Source organism: Argiope bruennichi, chromosome 5, assembly GCF_947563725.1.
Source record: "Argiope bruennichi chromosome 5, qqArgBrue1.1, whole genome shotgun sequence".
Taxonomy (NCBI): domain Eukaryota; kingdom Metazoa; phylum Arthropoda; class Arachnida; order Araneae; family Araneidae; genus Argiope; species Argiope bruennichi.
The window spans coordinates 134,406,927-134,431,397 of record NC_079155.1 but is presented as its reverse complement, the minus strand read 5'-3'; the positions used below and the strand labels follow the sequence as shown (position 1 = coordinate 134,431,397).

The 24,471-nt window shown below is 32.0% G+C and overlaps 2 protein-coding genes across 5 annotated transcripts in view; one reads left to right on the top strand and one right to left on the bottom strand.

Moving 5' to 3' along the window:
* Positions 1-1,105: 1,105 nt before the first annotated feature.
* LOC129968454 (uncharacterized) lies at positions 1,106-5,369 on the top strand. 4 transcript variants are annotated; one of them, XM_056082324.1, is made up of 4 exons: positions 1,106-1,354; positions 1,961-2,205; positions 2,987-3,235; positions 4,706-5,369. In XM_056082324.1, exons 1-4 carry the CDS (start codon positions 1,288-1,290, stop codon positions 4,805-4,807), a joined length of 663 nt encoding a protein of 220 aa, XP_055938299.1. In that variant the 5' UTR covers positions 1,106-1,287; the 3' UTR covers positions 4,808-5,369. The 4 variants fall into 4 exon arrangements, with proteins under 4 accessions (XP_055938299.1, XP_055938300.1, XP_055938303.1 ...); XM_056082325.1 differs by having other exon boundaries at positions 1,106-1,358; XM_056082328.1 differs by having other exon boundaries at positions 1,351-1,453.
* A 613-nt stretch (positions 5,370-5,982) lies between these two features.
* The window catches only part of LOC129968453 (mucin-5AC-like), a 77,500-nt gene continuing 59,011 nt past the window's right edge, over positions 5,983-24,471 (bottom strand). Inside the window, exons 4-5 of the mRNA XM_056082323.1 lie at positions 19,877-20,140; positions 5,983-7,112 (exon numbers count right to left, since the gene is read on the bottom strand). Of these exons, the coding sequence (XP_055938298.1) occupies positions 6,092-7,112; positions 19,877-20,140 (1,285 nt within the window). The 3' untranslated portion in view covers positions 5,983-6,091. The remainder of the gene's footprint in view (positions 7,113-19,876; positions 20,141-24,471) is intronic.

Here is a 24,471-nt window from a genome sequence, read left to right as displayed (position 1 = left end):
AAGGGCTTTTTTGTTGCTGTTGTTTTCGTTAAAACATTTATATAAAACTTTTTTATATTAACTTAACTTTTATTTATAACTTTTAAGAAATTTTATAAATTAACTTCATAAAAACATGGACTGTTGGAAACGTTATTTATATTTTAGATATAAAACATATAAAATTAATGTTGGATTGAAGCTTTTGGAGAGCCCTACGCAATGCATGATAAGAGACCCCTGTTTTAATAATGGTAGGTCCGTTTACAGACTTCGGCGCATTTTTAACTTAATAAGCATGTTGATTATTTATTTTAGATTAATTTTTTTTAAATTTCCAAAGATTGAAAATATGTTTTTTTATTAATTATGAAGACTTATGACTGTCGGCATCCACGTTTATACGCAATTATAATTTAAACACACGTTTGATGTTTATAAATACGATAATAGCTGAATGAATGTAATTAAACAGACAAAAACGTGACCAATTATATTTGATAAAGGGTTAATTTTTCTCCTGATCTTTTAAAATTCATACAGTTTGAATAATTTCTACAAAAATACTTTTCTTAGTCTAACTAAAAATATAAATTTAATAGGAATCAAAGCATCCATTTAAGTATAATTGTGCATACAAAATGAATGCACACAGTCATGAGTCATAATAAATAGATTTAAAAAATATGCAAGAAATATTTCTCAAAATAAGAAAATGGTTTACATTAAATTATTACTTTGTGAATTTAGTTAAAAATACGAAGTTAAAATTATATTTTTAATGAAAAAGAGGCTTTGTATCACCCAAGACCACACAATGTCTAAACCTTCATTATTAATCATAAAATTTTGCAAAAAAAAAAAAAATAAATAACAATTGTGTACTATCAATGTTTCATTCTGCTCTTTTCAGTTTAGCTTTATATTGAACTCTTTTATCATTCAAATATATTATATCTTTTCTCTATAAATTTTTGTTACACACGATTTTGTTAACAAAATCTTTATATATGATGAGATAAAATGATAATCATATTTAATACTAGATGGCAGCATGATACGTATTTAAATTGTGTAATTGAGAAATAGCAATGTTTTTGTTTTGTTTTTTTTGGTTGAAAAATAAGTTAATAAATTTTTTAGAAAATGAATCATGATTAATAAATTAAAAGAAAAAACAGAATTCTTCTATTTTCTATTAAATCACCACTTTAGCATACTTCATTTAATGTTTATTTTTGCGTTGCATTTTGGCGGGTAATTTGCATAAAGTGCGAAGTCGCTGTGAGTCGAACGTTCGTTTTTGAAATGGAAAATTTACATGGAAGTAACTCATTGAATGAAATTTTAAAGTATGGAAGAAAAGGAAGATATGGCAGGTTTTTATTTGTCGTTCTTGTGTTTCTATTTTGCTTTTAATCTATAAATGTTTAATTGATATAATTATTTAAGAGATATCGTTCCATCGACCTTAGTAATATCAGTTTATACATATATCTTACGTTGTTTTGAAAACTAGAAACTTTTGAAACTTTATTGCTAGAATTTTAGTCTTTTAGCAGAAATAGCAAGAAATAATTTTTACATGTACAGAACTTTCTCTTAAAAATTTTATTGATTTCAAGATAATTATATATTTATCATTTCATTTTGACTACTTACAATCTAAAATATATTTCTTCTTATCTCTTTGATTATATTTGTAACAGTATTAATACTAAACTGAAACCTAAATATAAAATGTTGAAACCATTTATTCCACGATACATTTGTATATAAGACATGCCATTGTTTCTATTTTAAATGATCATATGCATCACTGCTGTTATTGGATTCCCCCCCCCCCCTAATTAGGCCATAGATCCAACTTTCTTGTCATAATTCTGATGTTAGAATTAAATTTCAGCATTTTTTCTGCTGTATATTTTAGAAAGGTTGTACTTATAAATATTAGTTATTACAAATTTTCTTTAATTTGCAGCATCATCTTCAAGTCGTGGTGTAGAATGTGGAGTGAAATGGAATTGCCGAAATAAACGACTTTTAAAGAAAAAAATAAGCTTAATGCATCTTTTGAAGGTGATTTGTGCTTCCCAAGAAAGCTGTATTGATTGGCTGAAAAGCCAGGGTCTTATACCTAAAGTAGTGTTTTGTTCAACCTGCAGAAACAAGATGAAATTTGAGCGCAAAGAATCGGCAGTTGATGGATTTGTTTGGATATGTAAGGTTAGTTCATCATTTTTAATGGTATATGTAAATTTATAGCTAAAATTTTGAATTCTTACTTTTTCAAGGCTTGTTTTTGTTTCTATTCTTATATGTGTGGCAAAAATCTTATTTACAATTAATTTATGTATTAGTTATCTAGAATTGCTCAGTAATAAAAAAAATCATTTAAAATATTTTTAAAATTAAAAAAATAATCAAGAAAGATTGAAGAAATGCATGTAGTCTAAATTTATAGAATTATATTTTGGAATTCACTTCTACTGCTTTCACTTTATTCACCTGCTTGATATTATTTCTTCAAAATTTAAGGGGTTTATTTTATTATTTTTTCCCTTTAAATCCTTATTGTACCCTATTAAATCTGTTGTTCATGATGGTTTCAAACTTTTTAAGGAATTGTTTTATGATTTTTTTTTTTAATATTCCAAGATGCTGTAAAAATAATTTATAGATTCTTTAATCAATTCAAGCTCAAATTATCAAAATCAACATATTTTGTCTTTATCTTTTAATTTTCTTTTTTTTTTTAATATTTGAATTATTTCAGACATATATAAATGAAATACCAAAACCATCATTTCATTAGTAATTTGTTTGTTAATTTCATATTATCATTTCTAGTTATATATATATATTTGCATTTTTTCTACTTTAGAAACATTTTTTGTCTTAGTTAACATTTAAAATTTCTATAAATAAATTATGAAAGACAATTTAATTCATTTTCATTGAATCCTTATGTGAAACTTTTCTGACCTTATTTATATTAATTTTGTAGGAATGCAAAACAGAATCACCCCAATGCTCAACTCGTGATGGCTCATGGCTTGAAAATAAAAATCTTTCTTTGGTTGACATTTTACTTTTTACCTATCTATGGTCTCATGGATTTACTGAAGTACAGATTGTTAAGGAAGCCAATTTAGAACCAGAAGTTGTTAAAGAATGGAACCAAATGTATATTGATATTTGCGAAGCAGTTGAAAAGAAAAATGCTATGAATGATGAAAACTATGGAGATGAAAATGTAAGAAATATATTTGAGTCTATTTATTTTCATATAAACTTCTGAATTCCTTTTTTGATTTGTAACTGATCTACAACAAATGCATGTTATTACGCAAAAGAGAGTAAGAATAATTTTATCATTTCCGTTTAACAAAATCTCATTTAATGAAAATTGATTATTACTAGTACAATTTTCTTTATTACTAATAGATATGAAATAAAATAAATTAAATATCAACTTAATTTGCAGTACATCAGTAAACCTATCACCAACATCAGTAACATCAACTTGCCCTGTTTTGTTTAAAATTTATTGGCAATTACATAAAAGTTTGCTTAATATATTTTTGATTGGATAAAAGTCTACTCTGAACAATACTTTCAATTTTTAAGATGGTAGTTAAATTAGATTAAAGTTTTATAAATTTTTCATACCCAAGATTCCATTCTCGGATACATCTTAGAATTCTCTTCTAATATTTGCATCAATAATTTGTTATCTTTTGTTCAAATATAAACAGTTAAAAAATAGGCTTATTATCAAGAAAAGGTGTGTCTTATTTTTTTTAACATAGTTTTATTTAACCTGACTTATTTAATAATAAAAATATAGAATTTTTTTCTCCCATTTTTGTTTTCTAATGCATTTTCAAATTTAGTACATTTATTATTCTGGATGACAATATATTATTTTAGTATTTTCAGACCTTCATGAAGAGTTAATTAATTGAGTTAAAATTTCATGCTACTTGTGCTATCTGGTAGTTAATTTGAGGGAAAAAAAATTCAATAATGTTTGTGATAATGGGAAATCTTCAATTAAAAACTGAAAAGTAACTAAAATGAAAACTTTTATTGTACATTTTTTATGAAAGTGTACTTTTAAAACCTTTTTATTATTCAATATAGGTAAGTATTTATATTGTTTTATTATTGCATTATGTAGCAGACTTATATTTTCAAGTGTCAGAACATGTAATCAAGATCCATGAACTCTGAAAATTTCTTCAATTTTTTTTAATACAAAAAATTCCAAAATTGGTCTTTGGAAAATGATATATTTCATATAAATATAATGTTGAATAACTATTTTGAATAATTGAATTAAAAATTTAGAAATCTCAAATACATTTTATGATAAAGTCATTAAAATACCAATGGCAATGTTTTGCAGATTTGAAATATTTAAACTAATACTTACTACTAAAATACTAAATATACTAAACTAAATATTGTTTTATCCCTCTCCCTTTTAAATTGCTTTGTTACATATAAAAATTAAAATATTTTGCTACATAATCTAGCTCTTCAGAAATGAGAATATAGTTTTTTTAACCCGATTATTAATAATTGTTGCAAATAATATTATTAATAAGACATGCAGATAATATTCTTGCAAGTATGAATTTGTAACAAGTTAATGAAATTTAGTTTTCAATCATTTTCTAAAGTTTTAGATTTATATAACTTTTTGAAATTTTATGAATAGGCTTCAAAATCTGGAAATATATCTCTGGTTGCTGCTTGGAGAAAAAAGAACAAACTAAAGGATCCTTTCCTTGAATTTTTGAAAGATGCTGATTCATTGTAATTTTTGGAGGACAGTGGCATATACTTATATATAAAAAAATAAAGTTATGTGTTGAATTTGTTTATATTGGCTACCTTATTGCATGAATTTGTTTCATATTAGTATACTGCAAAGTTTTAGGGAATTGTAATACTTTTTAATAGAACTTCAATTAGAATTACCTTACAGTTTTTACATGCATGTATTCTTTTGTTTAATAAACATATTTTTGGATGATTTATTTTTCAATAATTAAAAGTAAAAATCTGATTAGAAATTTGTTGCTCTCCTTCAAAAAGTTGGTGCTTACAACAAATGTTTGTTTACTACCTATATATGGTATCTACTTTACATGTTTGTTTAGTGTCTCATTTTTATTAAATGGATGAAGCAGGACTCAATGTTAATTTACAGGTCAATTTTATTTTGTATAGAAAATTTGATTTTAGCCATTATAAGATCAGCAGCTGCGTCTTTGAAGATTTGCAAATTATAAGATTTTACTTTTTTACTGTAAAGGTGTTTTTAATTAGCAAAAAATAAATTTATTTAAGCGGCATTTTAAGCCAGAATTCATCTTCTACCAGCAAATGCAAATATTTGAAAGTTGTCTTCATATTTGGGACTTTGATGTATTTAAGGAAAGCATAACCAATGGAAATACTGCATTTTTAACTTGTATTATTTTAGTTGGTATAGAGTTTAATATAAAACATTATTCATCGTTGTGACACTTCAGTCTATTATAAACATTTAATCACTAAAAATGTTAGCACTGATCATTATATATTTAACCAAATTGGTTTTTTAAACAGATTGTTATTATTGAAAGTTACAGAGAATTTGAAAGTAATGTTTTATGTTTAATTTGGAATATTTTATGGCACAAGAACCAGACTGGGCTTTCTGATAAGTAAAAAATATTAAAATATTCTCAAAGATAATTTGCTGTTGCCACTTTTCGAACAAATCATAGTTACATTTTCAAATTCTTATTTAATTGGTAATTAATTGAGCTTTGTGTTCCTAAACTTATTCTGTTTCTAATAATATAATTATGTTTTAATAAGTGTCTAAGATACATTTTTCAAAATATTTCTGATTGTCAGTAAATTCATATGAAACTAATTATTACAGTAGTTAAGTCAGTAGGTTAACAAAAGTGCTGAAATCAATTAGTATATAATGACACAAAATAAAAATAAAAAGTTGAAATTTAATATTTATGCCTAATTAACATTCATTAGTATAAAACATAACAAAACTTGCCCAGCAAGGAAAAATATATTGCGAATAAATAAATTTTTATATGGTCCCATAAGCCAAACCAAAGGCCCCAATGGCATTTTCTCCTTCATGAGCTACATCATCATAACTTGGTGGAGGTGAAGACCTGCCTAATAATTCTTCATCATCCACCTCTCCATCAAGATCAGATAAGTTATCACAACTTAGTGATAGATCAGAGTTGCCAGTTCCCATTGGTGGCTGATTGGCATCAGTTGTAGAACTACCAGGCACTGATTGCACTGTGTTTCTCGAATCATTGCCTGTAGAACTACCAGCCATTAATTGCACTATGTGTCTTGAATCATCATTTGATTCTGAGATAGTGTTACTTGGAGAAGGACTATACATTGGAACTTCATTCACAACTGCTTCAGGTAAATGCACTGCACTGCCATTAGTTCCCATTTCATGAGTATTGTCAGAAATATCAACAAGAACATTAGTCGTTGCTGCAATGCCAACAGAATTATTCACAATTACATTATCATCAACTGGTATTAAAACATCAGTTGTTGGTGTAGGAAGATCTAAAAGGTTTGTTGAGGTAGACTCTGGTATTGCTTCCATCAGTGGACTTTGAAGAAGAGTTGTTGCACCTTCTGTAGAGGATGTACAAACATCTACAAGCACAGGGGAAGGATTAGATAATGGAATGTTCGTATTCTGGCTTGTGGATGTGTTGATATTTGTGTTTTGCGCATTATCACAGATTGAAGGAATATCTGATGAGCAGTCCATTAAGTTGACAATTTCTGCAGCTGGAGGATTCAGACTATCAGTTTGAGCCATGCAACTTACAGTACTGGTGGATGGTCCATTCAGTGGTGGTGCAGTCTGGACAGAGGAACTGGCGGCAGCAGTTTGCACAAGCTGGTTGCTAGGCACAGGGACAGGATTCAGTGCTGGGTTAGGCCATATGTTGCATGTCTGCACTTCTGCATTTTTTAAAACCAAAGGAGCTGGTGTTGTAGGCCTTGGTGGAGTTACAGGGGATGCTGGGGAACTAGCATCAGCTGATGGAGATTCAGTAACAGTACTGGAAGCAATAAATTTTTTTTTTATAATATTGGATTTTAATATAATATGCACAGGTCAACACTCAAGTTGGTGCCAGAGAATTTTTTGATTAATTTTATGTGCTGAGATATGATGTCCTTTTTTGTCCACCAGATGTTGTTTGTAAAAATGACAATAATAAGTCGATGCATTAAATTAAGCTTAGGGTATAGTATTAATTTATAAAATTCTTTCCTTAATAAATTATCTAAAACAATTGAAAGGAATCTTGCAACACTCACATAAATCGTCAATTGATTAAGTAAAAATTAGAAATAGAAATAATCGAAAACAACAACAAAAAAAATATTCTGTTTCACTCTGAAATCTTCTTTTGTGTGCCAATTTTAAATTTGTTTATTGTTGAAATCAATTAAGAGACTATAAAATCTGCAATGAGATTAGTATCCTAGCTGCTCCAACCCAGATATTTCAATATTAATTTATCATCTGAGTTTAGTATTTTCACTTAATCCATCACGTGATCATTGGCAAGGCTTTTGCCGATTCATCCATTTAATTATCGCGTTTACATGTGTTCTGAACCTAATGCAGCCTTTTGTTGAACTTGGATCAAAATTTGATGAGTATCTACACTATGGACATTAAATTTATGCACCCATTTCTCTTCATTTTGTATTAAATTATATTCGAATAGCAGACTTCCACCGAGCGAATTTTGCCCCAAATCTACAAGTTTGGCATAAAGACCAGTTGATGAACGAAAAGCGTTTGTGAATCACCTGATTGGCATTGTTTTCGGGACTCGGTTAGATCTGATTCGTCAAGTTTCAATTTCTTGAAGACTCTCGTATACGAGAAAGTAAGAATGTACTATTTCTATGCAGCCTGAACGGCAATATGCTTACAAAAAATATTCATTAAAGATGTAAGTTTCATAGCAGAGCGAAGAAATGCGAACGAGCATCTCTCTCTCTCTATTAACAATCCACTAACACAAATGATGGTGCAAAATTGGATCTGAAATCTGACACAATTCGTGTCTAAAGACTCACATGTCAAACTTCATCCATTTAATTCTAACCAGTCAAAATTTCTTTCTCCGAATTTTTTGAATGCTGAAACAATATACCTCTTAGTACTTCACAGTAAATAAAGAAAACCGGAACCATTTTGGTGAAAAGAACGCATTATCCATTTCGTTTAACTAAATCGTAATGTTTTTAGATTTTCTCGTACATTTGCGCTCGAATAAACTGATCGATAGCCTATCAATCCTTTAACAGATGAAGTTCAATGCAGATCAGCAATATAAAACCATATGCTAAATTTCATTTTTCTAGCTCTTGGTGTTTTGGAGTTATCACATGCATATAGGCTAACGAAAAGACGGGCAGAGAAAGCTACCATTTTAATACGAAGATCCATTTCATCTGTCCAAATCTTAGCCGATTTGAATGACAATCAGGAAGAGGAAACAATTTCTGAAGGTCAACATTTTTGAATGAAATGCCCCGTATTTTGTAAATGAGAAAATGAAATCGCTGTATTTTATTAACATAAAAATAACAGCAATATTTATAAACTAATGTCGATACGTTGACGGTAATTGTCTTACTGTTTGCTTGACAAGGAAATGGTAATACATTACTGATCTTTCCCAAAGACTGAGTCACGCGTGTTGGTTCCCATATTGAGTGAATGACTGTTTCCTCTTTTGCACTTCCTGCAACCGCGAGGGCCCCTTTCCTTTCTAATTTTATGATCACACCTTCATCCTGCCAAAGTCTTTTAAGCTCTTCCAATTGGAAAATTGCACCTACGACGGCAATCGCCAAAGAGAAACGGTTTTTCTCCCGTCGAATAATATAATCGGCTATTGGATTGAGACAAGCTCTCTCGCCAGACCTTTTCGCTTAGTTATGCAGTGTGGCACGATTTCAGTTTAGCTTCGCAATGCAGTGAAGAGAATCGGATCATTGATAAACGGAACTCAGCATTTGACGCAGGTCTGCAAAACTGGCTTCGCCGAATAAAACTCTAATGCACTCGGCACAGCTATTACTTATTGCCGAATGGCAACAATCAATGTAAAAAAACACCGCATGAATTTCAGACTACTTCATTGAATGTTTTTATAGCTGCATTCAATTCAAATCTTCGCGAAGTTAATTTAGGAAGCTGCAAAATACTGTTAAAATATTTCTGAAGATGTTCGCTATGTCACATTCTGTCAGAGAAAAGAACTTAAAAAAAATCAAGAAACAGGCTTCAAACAGAACGATTAAATAACCTCTAAAACAGACTGATTCGTCACAAATATGTAATAGTTATGACTTATCCACAAAATTTGATGTCCTTATCTTCAAAACAATTGCCTTACACAAAAAATTTCCTTTTTTAACGGCATTCCTTTTATTGTTGTGCAATCTTAGCTTCAGTTTTAATAATATTTCAATTCAACTTGATATATGTTATTAAGCTTTTAAAAGCTATGACAGAATTCAAATTCATCCATCAAAATATTCAATTGCATGTTTTTGACAGTCATTAATACCATGGTAGGAATCTCAATTCCGCCTTTAATACATTTTTTTAATTTGCAGTGAGTTGATTCCTCCGTGGTTTCAATTCAATTTTATCAGTTAATTGATTTCCATTCATATTTATTAGTCACCTCAAATAAAAAGAAATGATTTTGAAAGTCAATAATCTGGGAGACGAACTGATCGGCAAGGACGGCTAGTATAATTTATTTCGCGTTCCTGTGCAGTTGCATTCATACACAGAGGCAAGTCTCATTAATTATTCCAAAATTAGACACAAATCTATAATTTTGATGATGATGATGTCATGTCCGCGTTACCACGGAAATGGGAGTGCGGTAGCTTCTGACCCCCAAGTACCCGAGGGCAGAAATCTGATTTCTACCTCATATGAAGATGACACTCGCCTGCATAACCCCTAGAACATAGGGTGAAGAAGAACCAAACCCAAAACCGGGACGCCCAGATCATGGGGAAAGACGCGCTACCGCTCGGCCAGGAAGCCGGCTATAATTTTGATGTAAACATCATTTACTAAAATCCACCCATCTAGGTTATATTTTTGAGCTATCGCTTTCATATCCACTCAGTACGACGAATCTATAGACAGTCAGTCCACCGATAGATTTAACCTAACAATAATTACAGTCATCCATTTCTGATTATAAAAACATAGTTCAAAATTCACCCATAGTTTTTTTTTAGCGCAACAAGCAGCTTCTTTCTGTTGATTTCTTTCATATTTTGAGCAAAATCCGTTCTAATGAAGTCTACTGTTTGAATATAAGTTAACGTAACCATGAAGCAAAGAGAGCTAGATGGATAAAATTTGGTACACAGATTTAACATCTATAGTATGGAACTCATAAAATGTTCAACAAAAGGTTGATTGTCTATCGATCTGTACTTTCAGAACACATGTAAACGCGACTATTCAAAAACGCGATGGTTTCAATACATCAAATTTGAAATGGGACAAGAAGTGCAGTTCTGTTTCAATCAGTTGGGGGAAAAAATGCGTCCAAAACACAAATCCGATTTTCGGATAATCGTCAAGGCTGTCGTGTTGAGTTATCGTAAAATCAGATTATTTGTTGGCTTAAAATCTTGCTAACACTATTTATAAACTTAAGAAGATAGTAATCGGACTGCAGCTTACATAAAACTCGATTACAAAGCAGTTTTATTTACTCCAAAAAGTTGTTGCTGCTTATCCTCAAATGATCTGACATATATCAGATCAGCTCCAGTAGGTTGTTGACCGCCAAAAAAATCTATAATAGTAAAGGGATCGGATGTTAGGTTTTCCTTGGAAAATCCGATGCAACTCAAAATGTGCTGAATGGTCTCAGCATTTTTTACATGTGGGATGGATTTTTCTACCACTTTCAAAAGAAAGACGCAATGTGGCCATTTTTTAGTCTAGCCAGAGCAGTCAGGGAGCCACTGTCACATTGATCTCCAACAGAGTGTCAGGGGATGTTCCCGTGTACCATTGATTCGCAGGTGGAATACGCCATATTAAATTGAATTTAGATCTTTCATTTGAGTATAGTTCTTGATAAGTAAGCAAAGAGGCAAGAGCCGTTTCATTCTCACTACCCTCTTTGGTCAATCTATCAGCGACCTCATTACCACTAATGTTTACGTGTGATGGGATCCATTGGAGGTGGACTTCGCGGTTCTGAGAGATCTTCATCAGCTTGAGCAGAATAGTTACGCTGGTTTCAGAGAGACACATCTACAACATCTTAGTGGCAGAGTAACAGCCACTAAGATGTTGTAGTGCACTGTCCGATAAAATCCATAATTCCTCAAAATAATGATCATAAGATATGATAGCATCAAGTCCTACATTAATCGCAATTAATGCACTCCTGAAGACAGAGCAAGTGTCAGGGTTGCGTTGCTTTATTATAGTCTCAAGATATGGGGGGGGAGGGTCTTAATATAAATATCTAGTACGATCTTCTGTAAGACTACCGTCAATACAGGCCTGCACTGCATCTTTAGAAATGCAACAAATAATTTCTAGAGCCATTTGGTCTTCGTGGTGAGTTTGTTTGTTCGCAGTCGATTTCAGATCAATGTGGAAGAAAACTCTCGGTAGTCCCTCTGAGGAATCAATACAAGATAGATATTCCACGTCCCGAGAGATCAGGTTTTGTCAAGCTAAAAGGGTGCATTTCTTGAATCTTGGATTGTTATGCCAAGTGCGCAGATACAAGGAAATACGATGTTGGGAGCCGTAGTTGTATATTTTATTAGGGATGACGAATATTTTAAGAGCGGTTATTACGTAATCAATATCAAAAAGTCACAAATACAAGTGATCAATACTTTTCAAAGAGGGGTGTGATTCAAATCCTTGATACCATCGTACTGGTGATATTTCGATTACAGGTTTTGGATCACGATAGAAAGTAACAATCGATACGATATCACTGACATTTGCCGGAGCGGTGACTTCACTGGAAAGTAACAATCGATACGATCTGTCCAATGGAAGCTCTCGAAAGAAATCTGTGATTGTATTAAAAAGTGAACGGACCGGTTATTGGAATTATCGTATCGTATCATTGAATTGCATATCACTGAAATTTATCAGAGCGGTGATTCACGGGAAAGTGCGAAGTCACCGCTCCACTTTACGGGAGTGACCTATATTCGTATTTGATGGCGCACTATTCCATACAGATCATTTTTAATTGCTCGTGACATGATTGACTTTGATTACATGTATTTTGTTTACTACTGGCGCCATCTATTGGTAGAATATAGGACTAAAGTAAACATTTTAAAGAAATGACATATATTTTTTAACTCACCTTTTCCAGAAAATGGTTCACTCTAATAAATAAATTAAATAAATAGTTTTGAGAAAAAAAAAATTGAAGAAGTAAGCTGAAACAGATTAATTAATTCAATCACACGTTACTTAAATTAGTAAATTAAGTATTAATTACAATTAATAAATTTTATATTTAATATTAAGTAATAATTTTTAATTAATAATATGATTGAAATAACAGATATTTGGAACGCATATTTAAAAATAACGATAGCAATATTATTTGTTATTCAAAAAATCGTGAATTATGCATCTCTATATTTTATTGAAGTACTTAACTAAATTGAATCCTCTTCTAATGTACAGTGGTTGTAAGTTGATCTCGAACAGAGGTATACTAGAAGGGCAGTTATTTCTGAGTCCGAGAAAAATTCGAGCGGCACTCAGCTCATTCTAATTTCTGAAGACTGGTTTCAGACGCACAGGAATAAACTGAATAACCGTATTCCAGACTAGGTCTTATTAGTGAAATATGTGCGGTTCTAAGAGTGTTTGCATTAGCTCCCCAATTTCTGCCAGCTAAATATTTAAGGATGTTTAGGCGCTTACGAGCCTTTGAATCAAATGGTCTATATATCTGTTACTATTGAATTCAAGAATGTATTCTAGGTACTTGGGATGTTTTTCATATGTGAGGGGCTGGGCATCGAAATACAACTTTGGTTTATAGTTATATAGATATTTATTAGTAGTAAAAAAGTAATTATTGCTTTAGCTGATTTGAAAGTCAATTTGTGTTCTATTGCAAACTCAGAGAGTGCAACCAAAGTGATATTAAGAATCGCTTCAATGTTACTCATATCTGTGCTTGAATTCCAAAGAACAATATTGTCAGCAAAGATTGTAATATCAACAAGTTTTGGTTTCCTTTTCTCTACACCGGCCAAAAATAGGGAGAAAAGACTAGGGCTGAGATTTCTGAAGAACGCCCTATCTCAGTCTAAAATGACCCGGAAAGGTCTTATTGGATTTAACTCTAATGGATCTTGGGTGCAGAAAATCAGCTATACAAACAAGCCAGAACTCCTACTATTGAAAGTATCATGTAGTTTAACGATAAGCTTGTCTCTCTACACTGTATCAAAGGCCTTAAATAAGTCTAGAAAGACCGCTACGGTATGTCGAGTTGGTTTTAAGTTTTGGGCATCCCTGATCCTTAGACAAAAGTATAGGACTTGATCGGTGGCACTATGCCCTGTTCTAAAACTGTATTGTTCAGGTGGTCGAGATCCATAAAATAATGAAATCTAGAAAAGGAGAAGCTAGAAGCATTTTTGTCATGAATTTACAAGTCATACTGGTTAGGGCTATAGGTCTCTCAAGAGAGCTTATTTCTCTGCCAGCTTTTCTGATGGGAATAACAGAGGCTCTCTTCCAGTCTACAGGAAGTTGCCCACGGGTCCAAAAATGGTTAATTATATCCGAAAGTCCTTGCTTTCCAATTATGCCGTTTTCCAACATTTGGCCATGTGGACCAGGAGACTTGGTCAGAACCGAAAAGGCCAGAACTGAGAGCAATTCTTGAGAGGAATACCTCCAAGTGAGTTGGGAGGACCCAAGATCTGTATTGCGACAATCATTGATTATGTTCGTTGCCTTTTTCTTAATAGGCCCATCTTCATAAGAGAAGTTCCTTGGACATTGTCCAGGGTGTATCAGCCTTTTTGACCAACAGAAGCTGCTCACATCCTCCTCCTTATGGTTTTATTGACTCCAGGAATTTTCGCACCACTATAATACTTTCTAAAAATACGTAATAACACTAGCATTCCATATAAAACCTCAGATACATTCTGCTGCTATTAAATACAAGTTATAGAGTGAGAATGATAAAAATCAACTATGTAAAATAGAAGGATCAATCCTGTGTCGTAATTTTCCCCGCATTTACATGGTCTTAAGTTTTAGAAATTGTTTTCGGTTCTAAACATTTGTATCGCTTATGATAGTGTTGCAAATATGACTTTCAAATAATGTAAAAAATATATAAAAAATTTCATTTTGAAAAATTTATCCATATATATAAAACACTAACGTACATGGCACAGAAATCTCTCTTATCACTTATTGTCGAATAAAAACAGTTCACTGTAAACAAACCGTCATACGAATTTTTGCTACTTCATTGAACGTTTTTAAAGCTTAAATAAAATTTCTGGAGATGTTCGCTGTGTCACATTCAATCAGAGGAAAGAAATCAAGAAACAGGCTTCAAACAGAAAGTTTAATCGAGCTCTAAATAGACTTAACCGTCGCCAAATGGGTAAGTAATAGTTATGATTTGCCTATGGAAACTGATGTTCGTACCTTCCAAAATAATTATTACAACTTCCATTGTATTGTCTTAAGACTCACAAAAATGACCTTCTTAATGATATTAATCTTACTTTGCTATTAATTATTATATTAATAGATATTTTATTATATTATATAAAAAAATTATCTTTTTAATGATATTGATTTTATTTTCGTAAAATTTTCACTTCACTTTAATAATATTTAAATTCAGTTTCATACATTATATATAACAATGCTTTTAAAAGCTACGATTCAATTAAAACTCATCCGTCAAAACATTCAACCACATGCTTTTGACACTGTTTAACTCTGTAGTACGACTTTCGCCTTCATTCCGTAATATATACACTTTTTAATTTTCAGTAAGCTTATTTAGTTGAATCCGTATTTTTCCGTTGTATAATATAACAAACTGAAAGGCACACGTTTTAAAAAAATGATGTCCATAAATTATTAATAGCCTGAATGGTCAATAATTGGAGCGAACAAACTGATCGCCTTGCAAAATTCATTTCACAAGTCTTCATTTTCTGTTTCAAAATGCATGCAATTACTATGCCTTTAAAAAGCTGCTTGCTGCATTGGTCATTAAATGATTTGTTTGAATGGAAATCATGCATTCAAACATTTTCTTAATAATTGTAATAAGTTCGTCACCGTATAATATAAATAGTTGTAATGAGAGAGGATCCAATTCATATTAATGATACATCACTATTTTATGTTTGTTAAAACGGGAAACTTTCCACGCTTTTCTTGTACACTTCAGCAAAACGAAGCGTTTTGCGTTGCGTCCAGTAATGAAGATAATTATGCATTTTGGAATTGTTGATGTTGCATTTCCAGTATGCCGACGGTTTTGCTGAATTTCAGTACAGTATTTTTTATTCATAGATCGAATGGGCTCATAATTAGGTGCACACATAACATGTTGGTGTATAGACACATGCAAACCGTTCAACTTGGACATTATTGGAGTTTTCAATTATATTTGTACATTAATAGTGAAATACTTCTTTATTTTTTCTCGAAAATGGTCCAACATTTGATATAACATATGCCAAATTTGCAGTTTTTTTGTGTATTATATATTATTGTTGTATAACTACACTCATGTCCATAAATTTCACCGGCGTCCTGGCATAGTCGTAGCGCATCTTCCCTGTGATCTGGGCGTCCCGGGTTCGAATCCCGGTTCGGGCATGGTTGTTCTTCATCTGTGTTCTATCTGTGAGGTGTGTGGATGTGCCCCCCCTCCCCTGTAAAAAGGGGTTGTGCAAGCGAATGTGTGAGTTTCATCTTCATATGAGCTAGAAGTCAGATTTTTGCCTTCGGGTGCTCAGGGGTCTTTACTCTCAGAAGCTACTGCACACGTCATCATCATCATCATGTCCATAAATTAAGAACAATTCAGAGTCACGCGGAAATCGAACTCTAAAATACATATATCATCCGTAAAATGACAAAACACATCTTCAAAAATCATATGTTATAGCACAGGTCGCCCCCGAGTCAGAACGCCGAATGAAGACCGGTATTTAGCAGTTACTGGAAAAAAAAAAAAAAAGACGGAACACAGCATCAGGCTCTCTTCAGCCACTGGTACGACAGTTTCAAGGCAGACCGTATACAGACGTTTAGGGCAGATTAATCTATATGCTCGTAGGCCTGTCAGATGTGTTCCACTTAATCCAACTAACTGTCGCCTTCGGTTAGCCTGGAGTAGAGAGCATGCATTGTGGACACCGCAACAGTGTGTGGTGTTTTCCGACGAGTCAGGTTTAGCTTGCAGTCTGATTCTCGCCGGACTTCATATGATTAGCACCAGGTACCCGTTACCAGCAAGAGAACATCATTGAACGACACCGTTACGGTGGTGCAGGATTGCCCGTTTGAGGAAGAATTATTCTAGGTTCCAGAACTAACCTGTATGTTCAAATTGGAACCATGACAGGCCAAATCTATCGGGACGTCATTCTGGAACAACAAGTACGTTTGTTTCGGGTGCCATGGGCGCAGAATTCTTGTTTATGGATGACAACGCCCGTCCTCACCGTACAAGCATCGTAAACGAATGCCTTCTATCGGAGGATATCACCGGTATGGACTGGCCAGCATTCTCACCGGACTTGAATCCAGTAGAGCATGTGTGGGGCATGCTTGGCCGTCGAGTTGCAGCCCTTCAATCACCTCCTACACGTCTACAGGAACTTCGGAGAGCATTGCTTGATGATTGGTGTATTATTCATCAAGATCAGATCGACAATTTGATATTCAGCATGCTTAAGCATTGTACGGACTGTATTGCATCATCTGGGAGACATACTATGTATTAACCATCATGCTAACCATATAATATTGGTTTTTGTAAATAGTTTATAATTTGTTTTAGGGAGCAAAAAATCGCAATTTTTATTAATGATATCAAACATATAGCATCTTTTTTGCTCTTTATCTTTTATTTAATAAATAGGCTTTATAAATAAGTCACATGTGTTTTGCTTCTGAATCTTTCTTTTCCTGAACTTGCATTATCCTTAATTTATGGACATGAGTGTATTATTGTTGTATTGTGTGGGCATTCTTTCTATTGTTATGTTTGACTAAGGTTTTCCAGAAAGTGTGTGGTATTTATGTTAATATGATTTGGCAATTGTTGCTCTACTTGAGACATTTGGTGCATTCTCCTAAAGGGCTTTGGAGTTTATGTTGGTTTCCAACTATCGATATTGACATGTGGCGCTTGTGTCTTCTGCTAAGTGAGATAACTTTGAGGCGCAGTCTTCTAGTACCTCTGTTTGGCTTTGTCGGGGTTTGTTTTTATCATGCCAAATTTATTTCATTTGGCGAGCTACATTTCTGAATTATCGCATTCACATTGCCGGTAAGATGCATTGATTTTACATATTTTGACAAATGGTTTCTTCAGCTCAAGGAGGTTTAAACATAAAGATTTATCAAAACATAAAAGCAGATTTTTTTTTTTTTGATAAGAATAGCGTTTGTATCTTGTGCATAGTACGTTTATAAGAAAGTTTTTTTTTTTTTTTAAAGGGGTTTTTGTTATTCAGTTTACTATTTTTAACAAAGCCGTATGTTTAACGCAATGACTTGTCTGCAAAATTAAAGTCGCTAAATGTATCTAAGTGAAAGTGCAGCACGAAGTCAACTTTTTGCATCATAATAATTATTATTGTAATTATCGGGAATTATAATTTAATACTATAACGATTCCAGCTCGCAAATCTTAAACTTATAGCAGTGAGCTAATGCCCAAGGTGCGGCAAGACAAGGACTTCCGATTCGATGTTTGTCATATAATAGCATCAAAATGCTGTTTAAAGCAGCACCAGGGTTAATTTGGGACTAACTTCGTAATTTTGAGCCGTGGTCAGACGACGAAAACGATGCTTTTTCTCCAAACTTCCGCATCACACCAGTGGGAGAAAACATTAGAATGCAGGATGTACTGCAACAGTGGATTCACTCTTTGCATATTGTAATAACTGACCAAGGAAATTTTTCGAAGGCTTCGCCAGCTTTTTCTAAACAAACAACAACCCCGCTTTTACCGTGATCATCCGAATGTAGGAAATAAAACTTTGAGCTTTCCTTTATCCAGTAATGTATAATTTTTATTTCAAAAAGTATTTGTCTTCATTCCGAATTTCACATATAAAGAGAAAATGGAAACTAAACTTCTTTAATAACGAAAAAAAAAATCATATTCCTAATAATTATTTACTTAGCGATTCTTTTTATTTCTATTACGAAAACGAAACACTTGCGCCATTCTTTCCCCATTGGTCATTTAAATCGGAAAGAACGAATTCTTTCCGTCTGCGCGGGAAGTGCGAAAACGGACATTCGTCATCTAGCCAAGGAGGTGATCTGAGGATTGATTCGGCCACGGCAGCCTTTCTCATTGTTTTGTTCACCCCTTTAAGCAGACACGTTTCCATCTGAAATTTACTCCCACTAATAAAATACTGTGACTGCACAGCAAATGTCTATTTTTTGTTTGCGATTCCTTCCAAGATGAATATAGACTTTTCAGTGTCAACATAAGAAATGAGGAAGCTATGTAGAGCAAATAAATGGCTAACAAAAATTAATAGTGGGGTACCGTTTCCAACTAGGATAATCCAGCTTTTTCGGTGGGCAATAAGACATAAGGTGAATTCTTCCGTTTAATTCATTTCCATCTTCTTACTGCACTGCAGGTATTTTTAACAATCAAAATTAAATAAATAAAAATTCAATCTTTCGCACTTGGTAAGTGCTCTTCCGAAATTTACTCTCATAATTAAAAGGCCGTGACTGCATGACAGACATCTCTTTTGAGTCTATTGCTATTACTCTTTTCTAATGGGAATGAAGACACTATCTGAAGATTCACTGAAGGAGTGGAGTGAAATTGAAGAAAAACCACGCAGAACGTATAAAGGCAAATAAACTTTTTACTTACAATGGCTACAATCTCTTCATAAAAATGTTTTTAGACGAATTGGTGACCTTGAAACAGGGATTAACGGATCCTTAAACATTTTTTGCCTCGAAAAAATATTTAGCAAAAAGAAAAAAATGATCAACATTTTAATAAGGCGTGTAAGTAAATACTGATATTCAGTTGTAACGATAAACTTCTACATCAAACATATATAAAACGTTCAAAAATTGAACTCTGAATTAAGATAACGTTACAGCATACCAAGGCTATGTCATGTTCATAAAATAGTATCTTCCGAGTCATTTGTCCAAAAACCCATTTAAATGTTTATGCTTACAATAGCTTTCATTACTTTAAACATTATCTTATTAACTAAATACGCTGAAATGACTCTATGTGCAAGATCATGATTACTTTTTACATTTTCATACCCTTAATCTAGAAAGGAACTTCAATATTAGATATAACAAAGTTACGACACGTAAAATCTGTATAGTTCAAATGATAATGCAGTGTATGCTCGCCTTATTTGTCACATCAGTAAATAATAACATCGTACATAACAACAATTTAAAACAACAACAACAAAAAAAAAAAAAAAAAAAAACTATCCATCCTGATGAAGTGAAACAACTCACCTCCCGTCCAGCTGGTAAACTGTTGCCACGAGGTTCTGGATATTGGCAGGAGTTGAATCGGCAGGCAAGGATAAAAGAATGAAGCTCTTTCCGGCTCCGCTAGCAACACCCGGACTGATCGATCCCGGATTCAGCGGCTGCTGTTGCTGTTGCACTATCCGATTGATGTTCTGGACAACAGCAGAATGCTGTTCAATGCCATATGTTGTGACGACAGGCGGGAAGTATCCGGGAAGCATATTCAGTGACAGCTGGCTAACAGATCTGGAATGAAAGCAACAAACGCTGCTGTAAAAAAATCAGCAAATTTGACGAAATGTCGAAATAACTCCCATTCAGAGGAGGAATGGCACTTCGGATATCACTCTCCTCTGATGGATGCTTTTCCGAGCTGATCGCCGATGACCTCTGCATAAAAGATCGACGTAAGTGTGGCCAGCAATGAGGGAAATATTATATGTTCATTTAAGAACTCGATGAGAAAGCTATGCGAAAAATATAAGAATCAAGCACTCGGCGGAATCCCAAAATGTCCATAAAAAGCACTTTTTAAATCATTTATTTTTAATACTAAAGCTAATGTTATATAAAGTACTAACATAACCCGCACGGCGTTCTTTGTGACATAATATATGTCAGCCGAATCGAAACCACAATAACATAAAGCCATGGAACGAAGTAAAATAAATAATGATTTAATACACTTATTTTTCTCTTTTATAATGGTAGCGTTCTTTGAACTAAAGACGATAAAAATGAAAACATCATCAAATAAAAATCAAAACACTTTGAAAAAAAATAAAATGAAAGGATTTTATCTATATTTGAAATAATAAGGAAAATCAAAGAATGAATCATTCATCTCAACCACTGATACGATTTCGAAAATTTTAATTCCATATCCATTCCATGACTCTGAATTTTTAAATTTGGCTCCTTGCCAAATCAGCGGAAAGATAAAACAAATAGATTCGTGTACAACAGACGACAAAAAAAGGTCTTTGAATTCATCTGAAAAAATGAATTAAAAATCAAAGGTAAAAACTATTTTGATTCATCTTATTTTAAAATAATAAAAATGTTCGAAAAATCATCTTAAAAATTTCAAAAAAAAAAAAAATGACAGAATTAGAAAGATAGATGCAGAAATTTTAGCTTGAATTTGTAAAATGTTTCTGAAAAATGGCCTTAAAACTTTTTCAAACTATGTTAGAAGTAGGAAACAGTTTTCTTTGAAACAACATTCATTCATCATTTTCATTGGTCCCCCTTGCGATCAACAGAAATGATGTTACAAGCAAACACTACGAAAATCATCCAAATGTCATTCTTTAAGTTTTAAATTCGGGCTTTCGTGCGCATTGAGTGACTGTCCAAGTCTTAAATTTGATGACAGCAACATATTTGAACATCGCAGGCGCACATCCTTTTGTAAGTGTAGATCATAGCACACACCTATATCCTGTCGTCTGAAATCTTATTTTTAATAAATAAACACCTTAAGATTCGATTAAAACTAATGAAAACGCTGTTAAAAATATTTAAAAAAACAAAACATAAATATAAAATTCAAAAAATAATGTTAATGTTATCTAACATTAGATTATCTATAAATTCCCTTGTTTGAAATCTATTCGATTATTTATTGAATTTTGAAGAGAAATGAATAAAAAAAATAGAAGGATGATTGGCAGTGAAATGAAATGAGCTCTGTTGAAAAGACAACATTTTGAATTTTAAGATGTGGTATAATTTGCTCTAAAATGAATGGAAGAAACGGTAAAATTCCGATTCAATTATAATTCATTGAATATTTAATTAACTTTTGTGCTTTGAGAGATTGAAAATTTCCTTGTATTAAATAGTATGTACTGGAAGTTTAGCTCAGAAAATATGAATCATTAACACCGCAATTTATTTATAATATGACAAATCCAAATGACAAAAACTACTTTTAATAAAATCTGCTGAAAAATTATTTTTTAATTAACAGTGCACATTAAGTTTTACACACACTATCTATTTTTTGTTTACTTTTAATGCATAAACATGAAGGTCATATAGTAACTTTGATAGTGTGATATTTCCTAGAGCATTTAATAATCATTAGAAAGTAGAATCTCCTGAAGTTCCTTGAGAATGTTTTCTCATCTGCAGCAATTTTAACAAACAGAAGTTTTTTTCGTTTTAAAAAATGCCACCACCAAGACAGAACGCCGTCACATGTAGGATACCAAAGACATCATTTATGTCTGCCACAATTTCCAAAGCAAAAAAAAAAAAAAAAAAAAAAAGTAATAATTATGTAACAGAACCCTTCTTTGGACAACGCTGGAAGTTAGTAAAACAATTATAGAAATGCATAAATTAAATCAAAATGGTGCTGCCTGCTTATGCGATTAATAACTTACACAAACTCAACAAAAATCATGCCAATTCATTCTATAGAACTCATTTCATAAGTTAAAAATAATGTAAATATGTTGGCTTCGTAATTTGTTGAGAGCGTTCATTACAAACGGAGCAAATGACTTTCGTGCTGTAAGTTGATAAAAAAAGACTAAAATATTTTATTCCAAAGAATGGAACACGTGGATGAATAAAAAATTATTTTTCTTCGTTTACATGATAGGATGACATTAAAATGATGGATTTATATCGGCATTATGGGGGAAAAAGAGTGAACTGTCAAATGTGTTCAATAATGGTTCATGGAAATTTCCATGACTTCCTAATATTATCGGTTTTTAATATAATTATATTATTAATTAAATAATATAATAATAGTATTAAAACGAAAGATCTAAAAAAGTCATCTTTTTGAATAAGATTTAAGTACCTCTTCCCCTTTTTTTGATACATGAATAATATATCAAATGTAAGTTTCCCTTCTCCCAAATAATATCTGCATTTTTCAATCAAGTGATATATAATTCTTGATTATTGAATACAAAACTGATCACTGATTGGTTCATCTTTCCATAATCCATCTCGTAGCATGATAATTTTAAAAAATGGTTTAAGATTTAACATCAGCAGTGTTATCAGGTGTAATGAAGGAAATTCAATGAAACAGAGCATTTTAATTAAATAGAAAATAGACATGAATTATCCATCTCTGAAGGAAATATTGAATAATGGAGTAGACATTGCTCATTAATTTATAAATCTATAACATATTATTTTATAATAAAAGTGATAAGTAATATTTTTCAAATTGCACACATAAATAATTGTTTTGTAAATTTCTTATAGAATTGAATTTGTCTCGTCATATCTGGATTGTGATTTTTAAGTAATAAAACAGTTTTGGTGAATCGCATTCAGATTCGAGATTGAATGCGAGGTAAATGAATGAAAAACTGAATTTCGTTTTGATTTATTAAATAATAAATTAAAATTTAAGAGAAATGAAATTAGATTTTGGCTTAGTTTTCCATAATAACTTGCACTTGATTTTTAAATCATTTAAAAAAATCTACCTTTTCATTATTGTTATAACATTCCACCCGTTCTTATTTTTTCCCATTAAATATTTAATCACGTGTTTTTCTGTCATTGGTGAAAGTCAGAGAACGATTCTGTTTATCTGTGCATTTTGTATTAAAAATATGAAAGTGAAATGACACCGCTGAGCCAAACAATGTGCAATTAGAAGCCAGATTACAGCACAACGCTTGACACTGGTGTTACGAGGCTTGATTCCATTAAGAAATATCATCTTCACAAATAAATAGAGCAAACGTCCCGGAAATATCGGTTGTGTTTAGTTGAGATTGAACAAACAAGATTTTCGGATAATACACGTGATATTATAACTTCTCTATCCCCCCCCCCAAAAAAAAACCTAACTTATAATTTTTCAGCAAAAATGAATAGACATTTCCATTATATGGGATCCACCCCATCCTATATAAATATGACTTTCATTTTCTTTTTTAAATGGTAAGCAGAAGCAAGAATTGGAAAGAATCTGACCCATAGTTGCTAAATTCACATTATCAGCACTCTACTTAAAGAAAGAGGATTCTATTCTAAATATACTATTTGGCAAAAATAAAAGCATAGTATCAATTTTTCTTTAATCAAAAAATTATCTTTGAAAGATAATGAAGCAATTTCTGGCATCTTTCTTTTATTATCTTATTTTTAAAAATTATTCTCAATTATCCCCCCCCCAAATAAAGGATTAAAATAATAATACACAATCATTTGATTTTCAAGAATATTTTTGCTGCACAATTTGTGTCGCTTTTTTTTTTTATCATTTAAAACTTAATAAAAATGGAATAAAATCATCCCTCGGAGGATCGCGCAGAAAATGTAATTTATTAAAGATCAATTCGTGTATCATTGTTTGGGTAATACCAAGGGTTCACCAAGGGAACAATCTCAAATATCTAATACATTATAGATATTTCTTTATGAAAAAATCAATCGCTAATCTTCCTTTAATTTTTTTCACGGTGTTTAATCTGCACACACAAAATGTTTTCCATAATAATCATTTTACTTTCCAACAAGCGATCAATCTATATAAAAACAATATTTGCCTCCTGAACCAATATATTAACGTCCCGTTTTGAAACTACACA